Here is a 12,371-nt window from a genome sequence, read left to right as displayed (position 1 = left end):
AGGGCATCCATGTACAAACCAAGGTGTGCATTTGCCAGCTTTCTCTACCTGCCCACTACAGGCCCTCGTACTTCTAGTGCTGCTCCAAAGAGTTTGGACATCCACAAGCAACTTTTCAGCCAGGCAGGAAGAACACGGATGGGTTGGAACAGGGGGTCTGTAACCTGCAGCTCTCCAGAGGTTCATGGACTACAAATCCCATCAGCCCCTGCCAGCATGGCCATTCGCCAACTTTCTCTACCTGCCTGCTACAGGCCCCTGGACTTCTAGTGCTGCTCCAAATGCAATTGGCCATGCTGGCAGGGGCTGATGGGAATTGTAGTCCATGAACATCTGGAGAGCCACAGGTGCAGACCCCGTGGTTAGAAGTAAACAACCATATATGAAATACAATTAAGTAATGCAATTTTTAAAAAAACTCTGCTTCAAATATTACATTACTATCTATTTTGTTTCTCTTGTCTGCCCCTTACAAACAAGGCAGGTTCAGACATACATGTCAAAAGTTTCAGACTGGAACATTATTTCATAACACTGAACAGCTTTCACTATGATCTTTTATTGCTCAAGCACAAGTTCAGAAAATAACGTTGTAAATGTAAAATTAAGCTTCCCTGTCATCATTCAGGGCTGAAGGGAGCTGTCAGACTACAGTGCGGGTTACAATCTTTCCTGTCAACTTTGAAAACCAAGTGAGGAGGCCGAGTCCTCCGTTTGTGTTCATACCTGAACTGTGTCCTGAATGTGCATACCTAATTAAATTATGGTAACTCGGTGTTATGTCACAAACAAAGCAAATGGACAAAGCATACAGAACAGCATGCAGACAAATTAAACTGAAGGCCTTGTTTTGCTTGGAAAATAAATGGATAAAATTAATGAATGTTTTCTTTCCAGTTAAAAATCAGAAAAAGGATAAACTGCAGAGGCTGGTTCTGGCATTATGATTCTCTAGTTGTTTATCTGACCATCCCCCCTCCCTTAATATTAGAAGATGGTGAAATCACGGGTAAAGATACAAATAGAGAAGCAGGCTGGAAATGGCTGGGCTCACCGGTTATTTCATAACGGCCTCAAGGTATCAAACCCTTTGGAAAAAAGCAACATTTTGAAACCAGCCATGAGTAAAGTGGTGACACACAATTGTCATTTTTTCTACCACCAGATGTCAGAAAAAGCATGTCCATTCCACCAACTCTCCCCCCACCCCCCAAAACTGGTGAAGAATCATGAAAATGTCATGAACCTGAAAGAAATCATAGTGAAATCAGTCCTGTCAAGTAATTAATTACTTTTTGACTGTCTCAACTGACTGATTTACCTTACATGTTACCAAAATCTCAAAGATGCTTTATGAGATACCAAGTGGAAGATCACTTGCAATTGTTACCATTCACTAGTAGGGATGTAGGATATTTCAAATATTTTCTTTGCCATTGTCTATTACAGCAACAGATTATCATCAAAACAACTGAGAAACAGTAAAATGTGCTTTTAGTTTCTGCCAGCCCAGTTCAAGCACCAGGAGAGAAATCTGCTGATTAGAACCAGTTGCTTTAAAACACTGTTCAATGGTAGTGTATTATTATTATTGCGAATGATTTCCTGCCCTCTATAATAGTCTCAGTGGGGTTACAATAAAATCCCACCCAGTATCACTATAAAAACAATCCTAAAACCATAGAACATACCAAGTTCTAAAACTCCCACCCCAACCTCCCGCAAAGATGGGCGAAGTGTTCAGGACACCATGGGGCCATCACTGTCCCAGTAGGAGGAATCAGCTGAACGCCCAGGTGAAGAGGCTGGTATCTGCCAGATGCCAAAACTCCAGAAGAGTAGGCACCTGGCGGGCCTCTAGTAGGAGAGCATTCCACAGCTCAGGGGCCACTGTTGAGAAGGCCCTCCTGGTGGCCCCCAACCACCTCACCTCCAAAAGGGCCAGGTCATGTGGGCCTCCCCCTCCGACCTCAGTGTCCGGACAGGATTATACAGGCGGTTGTGCACTCGTACCCAGGAGCAAATGTTAAGTATTTATGAATACCTTAACCATGGCCTACAGTCCAGTAATTAGGACCCCAGTCTTCCATGTCTCACAACAAACACACCTACCTCAAAGATCTGTGCAAGCTGCACTTCTTTATTTGAAAATATGGCATGTATACAGTGAACAGCTTGTTTTGCCTGGTGAGGTGTTCCCCTCTTTGCCTTCTGATGTAAAATAGGAATTAGAGTCCTTCACAAATTTAACAAACACAGAAAGAGAAATTTTAGTGGACACATTCCTGTAATATTGCAGGAATTGAAAACATTCTAGCAATTACCATCATACAAAATGGTAAAGTTATACTAGAAAAAGCAAATTATACTTTGGAAAGGTAGTTAGTTCAAGGGTATCAGACTATTTTGGCATTAATACTAGGTAGCACAATCAGAGACAAGTTAAACATGCCCTGTATCTTGAAGGCTCAACTGACCTGTTCCCCCACCCCCTGAGCTATAAGAGAAGGAAGAGCTGCAGCCACAAGATCCAAGCCTGCATTATAGACTCAATACCTAAACTATTTTCCTCAAGATAATTTTCTTCATCCAAATGAATGAGTGCTGAGGAAGCTTTGTAGACAGTTGCTAAACTGCTGGTAAGGACTAATGTCATTCATCCAACAGAATAGAGAGTTCTGATGATACTCAAAGTGAACATTTAGTATATCTATTCCCACAGTTCTCCTCCCATCTGACATTGTATTCAAGTTGATGCTTGGCTTTTCACTTCACCAAGTTTCATTAACATAATTTATCACAAGTTCAGACCTGCAATTAAAAACACTGTATAACATAAGAAGTGCATTTCTAGTGAAATGTTGTTTTTGACTGCATTAATTCTCTGTCAGGAGGAAGAAACAAAAGATATTTCTTACTCTTCTTTAAGCAGATATATTTAAAATTAGAACCTTAATTCCTTTATTGAGAAATATGCATAAATTAAAAAGCTGTCTCTGCACATTTAAGTTTTTCTAAAAGAATGTCAATATGTATTGTCAAGGGCTTTTACAGCTAAAATTGTGGGTGTTGTAGACGCATGAAGAGAAACACATCTTACACGCCTCTGAAGATGCCAACCATAGACGCGGGCGAAATGCTAGGAGGGAAAACTACCAGATTGCGGCCACACAACCCAGAAAACTCACACTACCCAGAATGTCAATATTATTATTAAGACAAACCACCAGTATGTTCATTTTATCTACATTAAAGCATCTTTGAAATGTGCCATTTTTTATCCCATCCAGGCCTCTAAATATAATCCAACAAATCTTTAATATTGAACCTGGAGGACATCCAGAACTTGGTTCTGCAAACCTTATTTGTCAGTGGAGTGTTGTGGGGTTTCTGGGCTTATTTGCCACTTAATGATGCAACAAGTGACAGGCAGAGGTGGCTTCAAAAATATCTATATCTGACTTTTCCCTGCGTTTATCAATTTAAAAATTTAAGACAACCATGTAAAAATAAAATCTAATAAAACTAACCTATTAAAAAACCAACAGCAGAAACTTAACTAGAAAACAACAATTCTGATTTTTCAAAACTGTGCAGGAGACACATTCAGAGGGCAACCAAGCCCATAAACAGTAACAGGTAAAGAGCTGCACCAGCAAGAAAGAGGTTGTCTGCTATCAGCGCTAATAAAAAAAACTTTTGGCAAGAAAAGGAAGGCACTCACGATCTTATCTGTGGTAGATCTGTTTCTATTTTGTGGCCTGTGTTTCTGAATATCTGAATGGCTGCCTCGGCTACCTTATCATCTTCCATCCTGAGGCACTGCAGCAAAGATTCGTATGTCTCTGCAGAGTGGAACGAGGTAGGATGTGTGAAAGACAAAACCTGTGGATCAAACCAAAAAGCCTTTTAATGCAGAGCTGCTAGAACTTCTGAGGCAGGGCAAATTAGGCATATTTATTTCTCACTTGAACTTGAGCAGCATGAGGGAATCCTTTGAGAAATCCTTTTAAAACCGTGTCTTCATTTCACAGAAAACATACGCTTGACATCATGGAAGCAGAAAAACATGATGGCAGATACCTTCTCCTTAGCAATGCCAAGCAAATCATCTTTTTCGGCTTTAATGCAACAAAGGTACCCTTTATGTAATATTTCTTAAAACAAGATAGCCACAATTCACCTTCTGTATGCCTGGAAAGGTTTGTTACTTTTATACACTCTCCAAGTCCCAAGGAAAAGAGCTTTTGAGATGAAGCAAGCTTCTAAAACTAAAAAGGCATTTCTATATATATTATCGTAACCACACAGGTGGTCAGAAGGGGAATAGTAAGGGGAAAAATATGACAAGGAGAAAATGAATGTTCTCATGTTGACTGAAGTCAGCTTTTTTGCACTGCATTCAGCTTGGCTCCGGCCTCTTTCAGGGCTTCTCTCCTGCAACCATTTCTTATCCCCACTATACTGAGCTGATATCTCCTGCTTCTGTGCATTTCTGAACTGCGTGTTTTTCTCAACAGGCACTATACAAGGCTCTGCCTCCATGAGCAAAGCACTGACCTATGCTCCCTCACACAGCGTGACTAGTACTTCAAACCACATTCAGACGAATGTAGCAATTTCTATTCCAAGAGCCAAAAATTTTTTTGACCAGTTCCTCCTGTAATTTTCTTCTAATGAAGTAATATCTGAAACATTAGCTCAAATTATGGGACAAAATGCTCTGAAATGGCACGGTGCAACCAATTTAGAGGCAGTGCTGACTGACTTTACAAATAGTACCTTGAGAAGTTCAAGCCCAGAACGAATAGCTGCATCAGGGCTGACGCCCTCCTCTTCGTCATCAGCCGTCCCTTCTATGGACTTATTCATCAACTTGACTAATGCACTGAAATAAGAATTCAAAAGCATATGTTTATTCTCAATGTGTTAATAGCTGTGGCTTATATATTACAAAGGATTATACTATTCTTTACATACCAACTGGCTAGAACATATAATTTAGTCAGCTCCATGTTTAGATTCTTCTATCTTAGCTTACTAAATTTTGTAATCAATTTTTCCTATTTCAATTTTTTTTAAAGTAAGCATCCCCCCCTTTCAATATGCAATCATTTTAAAGGGTTTTTAGAAGAGGAGGAGTTTGGATTTACACCCCACTTTTCTCTCTTGCAAGGAGACTTAACAGGCTTACAAACTCCTTTCCATTCCTCTCCCCACAACAGTCACCTTGTGAAGGAGGTGGGGCTGAGAGAGTTCTGAACAAACTGTGACTAGGTCAAGGTCATCCAGAAAGAATGTAGGAGTGTGGAAACAGATCTGGTTTACCAGATTAGAGTCTGCTGTTCAGGTGGAGGAGCAGGGAATCAAACCAGTTCTCTAGATTAGAGTCCACCTGCTCTTAACCACTACAGCATGCTGGCTCTCTCACTCTCTCTCTCTCTATATATTAAAGAATTTACATTCTATGACTCTGTGCCACAACTCCCACACATAAGTGCAGTTTTGTGTTTAAAAAACTACTACGACAGGTAGTCCCCAGACAACATTACCTGATGGCTTCTGAGTCAATGTGAACAGGGGCAATTCTTTCCAAAAGAAATTTAACCATCTCCAGGAAAGGGTTGGTTGGCTGCTTAGGGTTTGCAAGTTTTCGTGCAATTTCCCTCTGAATAAAGGGATTTTTAAAAAAAGATTGGTTGAAATTGACAAATGAAACATGCATATATGGCATTCTGAATAAAAAGGAAGAGTTTTGTAAAAATCAAAACAACCCAACACTTCCCTTTGGTCAAAATACATGGCTAATATGAAGCATCACAGACTGCAGAAGAAAACCAGATTTCTGCAAGTCTTCATTACTAGGTGAACTATATACAAACCTCAGTTGTTTTTTCTAACATTACATAATTAATTTCTCCTTTATTGCCTTCCCGTTTTGTTCCCTGCCCTCCCCTCATCCTTCCCTTTCTCCCTCCATTTCACAATTCATGACTTCCTTTTTATCATAATTCTACTATTTATCAAAATTCAGAAAGAGATAAGAACAGATTTAAACTGTTTTTGCCCATTAACAGCTGTTGTTAAACATGCCATCCAGAAAAATTACTCTGTTATGATTACATTTTTAAAAATCACTAATACATCTAGCTGTTCTGACAAACGTTTAAAAATGTATACTATACTTTGAGAAAAAATGTTTTCGTGTGCTCATATACCTCACCTGTCAGGGGGGATTGTATCTAGGTGACTGAGATGCATTCCTACCTCACTGTAACTGCTTAATGCTACAAATCCCTCCTGCTCAAAGATATATGTAACCAGTCTGTTATATGTTACCATGGCCATCTGGGGTATTCTTTCCTTGACCTTTACTTTATGGCTTCACAAGCTTTGTAGATAAATAGGCTTTCCCCTGACACCCTGATTATGTGGGAAACACAGTCGTATCCGTTATCACATGGGGGCAGGAAGCCAGGTGGCTCTCTCTTACTATCTGCCACTGACTTTGGGGTGCCTTCACTCCAGGGACTGTTTTTCAACATCTCTTGGAAATTTGGAAGGGAGGATCCATAGGGAATAAAGGGAATGGCAAAAGCCAGGTTTGTCAGAACTGGCTTTGCCAGGCTTTGGTGCTGAGGCTCATCAATAAATGCTACTGATTAACAACAAAGAGTCCGTTACTGGCTTAAGGTTCGAGACCTCACAATCAATGACACAATTTTGATAGACAAATGCTTAATAAGGATACAAAATATTATACATTGATCAGATCCCGTATATAAATGACTGCAATATGAGCTATGGACTGGATAATTGTTTGTTAGACATTGGTTTTTCCCATTCAGTTTTAGTTGTCTTTCAAAGCATGGAGGTAGAGGAAAAAATTTCCTGCATTGGGTAAGAATTTTGTGTCACCCATGTGGGTAGACTTCAGATTAGATTTTGGCTTTTTACCTTCCCCTGCAGATTTTTTTTTTACTTTCAGGGCAGTCAGTGTTTTGCTAAGGAGATATTGATAGTTCTTACATTTAAAAAAACCCTGGTAGCTTGTTCAGGGACCTGTACCTCTTCTATCCTCCTCCTTGGAGAGGAATTCTCCCTCCTCTCTGGAGTTTGAGTCACTGTGTGTCCCCCAAGTGTAGAGGAATAGTTGGAAACTACATAGATTAAGCTAAGGAGTAGTAGAGAAAAAAGGCAGATAGTAATTACAGAATACCAGAGTGTAAGAGCAGAGTAGCAAAGAAAGGAAATGCTGCTTTCCCCTGGCTAAACAGGACAAGAATCGAGGGAAGAGGGGCGGTCTCACTCTAAACAGGAAGGAGAAAAAAGTTATTTCCTGCCTCCCTGATTGGGAAACACACACAAGATGTCCTCCGCTCAGAGGGAGAACAGTACCAGATTGTGACATATGCAATAGTTTTACATGTCATAATGGGAAATTCTGCAAAGGCTAGAATTTGTGAAGGCTAAAATCCAGTTGCTACTAGCAATTGCTACTGTGGGAAATCAGGATTTATTTCTGGGCAAGCATGAGGATTGTCAAAGAATCAAATGCGCACGGTGCATCCACGTTCTTCTGCAAATGTACCGACAGAGATCTGATACACATCTTTTTTTTTTTCAAAGCCATCAGTGCTTACCACACAGACGTCTGCCTGCTTACAGGAACATGTAGGGCTGATTAATAGCTCGAGCTGAGAACGCAGCTTCTCATCATCACCAAGCACCTGATTGAACTTCTTCACAAAGTCCTGTGCTTTCCCCGGATCAGGAAGATTTTCTACAGAATTAAAACATGAAATTTTTCTCAGTTTCAGCAGCAGCTTTCAAAGCTGTATTGAAACGTGTAATGCCGATCCACAGGTCTTACTTGCTATGGTCATCAGCTTTCCAAACATAGCGGCACTGTTGGTCTCTGACTGAAGAGAAAGAAGTTACAAGTGAGCATAAGCAGGCTTTGCAGCATGTTTGCTTACCCTGCTTCTCCCTATGACAACTGATGGCTTATCAAGTCATAACTATGATCTGATGCCAATACACAGCAGTATACAATCCAAATTATACTCTATTCTTGGAAAGGTCCTATTAGACATTACCAATACTGTTATTTGACCTTTCAAAACTATAATACTAACATGAAACAAAAAAGTCGTCCAGCAGATGACTATAAATTATATTAATAAATTGCTTAATAAGCTCTAAACAGCTGGCTATTTTAAGAACAATCCTCTAGTAGCACAAATATGAGTATTTGGGGAAAAATATGAATGAATGAATGAATGAATGAATGAATGAATGAATGAATGAATGAATGAATGAATGAATGAATGAATGAATGAATGAATGAATGAATGAATGAATGAATGAATGAATGAATGAAAAAAGCAATTTAGGTTATCTGAAACCGTACAGTGGGTTGCTTATGCAAATCCAGTAACTCTCGCACATGACTCCTAAGCATGTTCTGGCACTTCCACATCTCATTAAGTGCCCTAGACAAAGAAGAAATGGGAAAAAAAGTGTTAATATTCAGTAAATTGATGTTAGGCCACATGAAATCACTGTGGCTAATATGTAGCTAGAACCTCTTCTTTTGATGGACTCACTACCCGTCCCCGCCTTCAAGAGTTCCACAGCAACCACAGCCTATTCATTCAACTACATAGATTAAGCTAAGGAGTAGTAGAGAAAAACAATAAATGATCAACTTAAATTTTCAGACATGGGTAATCATTCACACATCTAAGCCCAGATTTCTCCCACCTGCTAAATTAATGTTTTTATCTCAGCTCTTTCCCCCCATTTCCTGCAAAGTAGAAAAAAGATAAATCAGTATCACTGAGCTAATTCCAAAATTGTTTACTCACTGAAACTAACTTCTAAGATACGTCTGAAAAGCCCATTTTCACTTATATAAATCCAACACTATTTATGAACTCTAAGACAATTTCTGTTTGAAAAGCATAATATGTAGGACATTCAAACTCTTTCAGCCCTACTGAGCAGTTCTCTCTCCAAAGAACACTCACTTAACAGCATTTGGATCCAAGCTAGCATACAAATAGTATAAGCACTTCATCCTTTCTTCTGTTTCCAAATTATGAGGAACAAGATACTGAGCAAAAATTTTCTCCACTAGTAACCTGCAAAGCAAAATATATACATATTTAAAATATTTATGGACCACTTGTCCTCAAAGAATAAACCCAGAACAGTTTTCAATGATCTGTAAAGAATGCAGTACAATAAATTGTTGTTGACCTGATTTGCGTTACAACGAACTGCAGGCTAAAACCATATTTGCAAAATGGAGGGAGCAATAAAAAACGAAAAACCCTCCAGCCAAAAAACATTTCTCAGGCTCTTCCAAATACAGAAGAGGGAACAGTTGCCATTTCTACTACACAATAATGAATGAAAAATACTGAAAAATCTTAGAATGGGCCAACATCTTGAGGGACTGTATGTTTCCTAACTATTCATGCTCACTAACTATTCATATGTTCAACTTTTAAGTCCTGATGACATTCCTCACCACACAAGAGGAAATCTTTCTCTGTTGCTGAAAGGGGCATAGAACATCAAATGCCTTCCATACTAGTAAACAACTGGTACCGTGTTTCCCTGAAAATAAGACCTACCCCGAAAATACGCCCTATCATTATTTTTCAGGGAATTTTTAAAAATATAAACCTTACTCCAAAAATTTATTTATTTATTTTATTAAACTTCTATACCGCCCTTCCCCAAAGGAGAATTGTGAAGGTACCATATTTCCCCTAAAATAAGCCCTACCCCGAAAATAAGTCTTAATGCATCTTTTGGTGCAAAAATTAATATAATACCCTGTCTTATTTTCGGGGAAACACAGTATAATCTGTATTGTCGAAGGCTTTCACAGCGGGATTCAACTGGTTCTGGTGGGTTTTCTGGGCTGTGTGGCCGTGGTCTGGTGGATCTTGTTCCTAACATTTTGTTTGCATCTGTGGCTGGCATAATCTAAACAGTATAATTTAATCACACAATCACAATATCTAGTTTCCCTTGCTCCTCAGGAATGGAGAACAACCTCATTTAGTGACAAATAGCAGGGAAGTATTCAAAATACTGTAACTGAAAGAGGAAAAAATCCAAAGTCAAGCATATGATTTTTCCCTTTAGGGGAAGAAACTAGCATAGGAGAATGTTAGATTTTTTTATATTACAGCCCACTGTGACAAGTGGCCATTCTTTATTCTGCCCACATTCACTGAATTCTGAAGCCATCATTTCCCATCATGGATTTTTGTGCCATCCCCAATAGCTATAGAAAGCTGGAAGGCTCTCCATAGGGAGGGGCCTGTGATGTAGAACCTTGAACAGCACTTGGAAAGGAAGATTTACAGAGCTCTGATGAATGAGCAGAAGAGAAGTGATGTACATATAGACTTGCTAGGTTCTGACCACAGAAGACACACAATAATTGGTTAAGCATAAATTAGTTTTTGAAGTCTAAAAAGGTATTGCTCAAACAGCTTCACTGTGAAGCAAGAGTTTTTTTGCTGCTGCAGGAAGAACTTCCTCTGTCAGAAGATTGCTCTCAGCAGAGGACAGCTCCAGTGGGTTGGATTCATATCAAACTGTCAGTTTTGACCAATTTCTCCTTCCTGCTGCAGACCCCCCCCCCCCCACTTTGTTCCTTAAGATCCCCCTATGCCCTAGAAGTAACATTCAGTGGAGGTCAGTGGGCAGCAATGAATGGGAGGAGGCAGGAAAGTCTAATTCCGCCACTGAAAGGTTTAGTCTGAATCCAGTCTAATGAGTTGCATCCTACTACTACTATGCTGTGCTATGGGAAGAAGCTTTCAGTCAGCACAAAATGTTCTTCTGCTGACAGACTGTGCTGTCCTCAGCAGAGCAGAGTGGTACAATCCAATATACTCTGGTAATACAAGCAGGATAGATTTAAATACATTTAATGTACATAATAAGGGCTAACTGGAAGGCCTTCATTTTGAAAAAGTGGAGCAGCCAAGACATATGACATGAAGTCAGAGAAACTAAAACCAAACACCTCATTTCCTCATCCAAGCTCTTCAGCAAAGGCAGGCTGGGATCCTGGCAAAGCCCCTAATCTTTCCCAACTCTCTTTATATCTAATGTCCCAAATCCTTTGTATACCTTAAGTCCCAAATCTTTTTCCAGAACAACTGTATGGGGGAAAAAAGAGAAGAAACTTAAGTCCTGGGGAAAAATTATGAATCCTGCAGTGGTTCCAACAACATTAATTTTGATGAAATGGTGAGGTTTCTTGGAAGCACAAGAGAAACTGAAAATCCTGAACTGAGAGGCAGACAATGCCTTGTGATGGAACTGAAAAGCTGTCCTACTCTGGAGTCGGGATGTGCAAGAATCTTACACCTTAAGCAGGGTGCTTCCCACTAAGTCTAGCCCTTCCCTGGGTTAAATCATAGCTCACATAGAAGCAAAAGAAAAAGAATTCATGGCACTTTCTGTACAGCATAACAGTGCGCAAGTGTACACGATTATTATTTTCCTTCTACTTCACGGCAACTGAGACACACTCCCATGCTGTGCCACACCTTTTCGAAATCAAAATCAACACAGCCTTTTTCCACCCATCAACTTCTTTGGAACAGACATATAAAACAGTTACATTTTAGGAAAGTAGCCTAGATGGACTCACTTGTCATCGATGCTATTCTGATAATATATGTGCAAAAGTTTATCCTTTATCCAGCTCACTTTCTCTGCTGCATCCTTCCCAGCTTCGGCATGAAGACAATATTTCTTGTACAGCTGAGCAAGCCCCATCATGGCTTCTTTCCTTACACGCCACTTAAAGAAACAGGATGACACATTTCATCATCATCATCATCACCGTCACCTCTTTGCTTAGCAGTGGTCATAAACACTTTTACTTCAAATGTTAGCAACTAAATTATCCCCGAATGCTTAGATATGAAATTACTATGCACGTGCCAACATTACAGTGATTCTTTTTCTGAAATATGCAGGGCCATAAAACTCCTAAGGCATTTTACTTTTCCCAGAGCAGGGCACGTAGTCAACACAGCAGCACCCTTCAGTTCTAATCGCTTGAGGGGGAGGGAGCGAAGGACAAAAGTAAACAACAAGACGCTGGTTATTTCTGATTAAAATGCAGGTTATAAATGTATTAAGTAAAAAGACAGAAAATCAGAATTTCTAATCATCGGGCTATTCCTCAACGTGGCCATAAAGATGCTTCTTCTGCCAGAGGAAGAAGGGGAAAGTTTGTCACAATTCCCTAACACTGTAGTCCTTCACCCATATTATACCACTACAGTTCCTTTGGGTGTCCTGAGCCTTATTTTTTTTGCGGGGCG

General features: G+C 39.7%; 1 protein-coding gene across 3 annotated transcripts in view; it reads right to left on the bottom strand.

The window, feature by feature from the left end:
* Positions 1-12,371, bottom strand: part of PDS5A (PDS5 cohesin associated factor A) — a 77,495-nt gene that overhangs the window by 22,112 nt on the left and 43,012 nt on the right. For all 3 annotated transcript variants that reach the window (XM_048509266.1, XM_048509268.1, XM_048509267.1), the window contains exons 12-20: positions 11,690-11,841; positions 9,033-9,146; positions 8,414-8,495; positions 7,874-7,922; positions 7,644-7,783; positions 5,553-5,668; positions 4,783-4,888; positions 3,725-3,885; positions 2,113-2,236 (exon numbers count right to left, since the gene is read on the bottom strand). In XM_048509266.1, the coding sequence (XP_048365223.1) occupies positions 2,113-2,236; positions 3,725-3,885; positions 4,783-4,888; positions 5,553-5,668; positions 7,644-7,783; positions 7,874-7,922; positions 8,414-8,495; positions 9,033-9,146; positions 11,690-11,841 (1,044 nt within the window). The remainder of the gene's footprint in view (positions 1-2,112; positions 2,237-3,724; positions 3,886-4,782; positions 4,889-5,552; positions 5,669-7,643; positions 7,784-7,873; positions 7,923-8,413; positions 8,496-9,032; positions 9,147-11,689; positions 11,842-12,371) is intronic.

Source organism: Sphaerodactylus townsendi, linkage group LG10 (genome assembly GCF_021028975.2).
Source record: "Sphaerodactylus townsendi isolate TG3544 linkage group LG10, MPM_Stown_v2.3, whole genome shotgun sequence".
NCBI lineage: Eukaryota > Metazoa > Chordata > Lepidosauria > Squamata > Sphaerodactylidae > Sphaerodactylus > Sphaerodactylus townsendi.
This window is presented reverse-complemented; position numbering and strand designations above follow the sequence as displayed.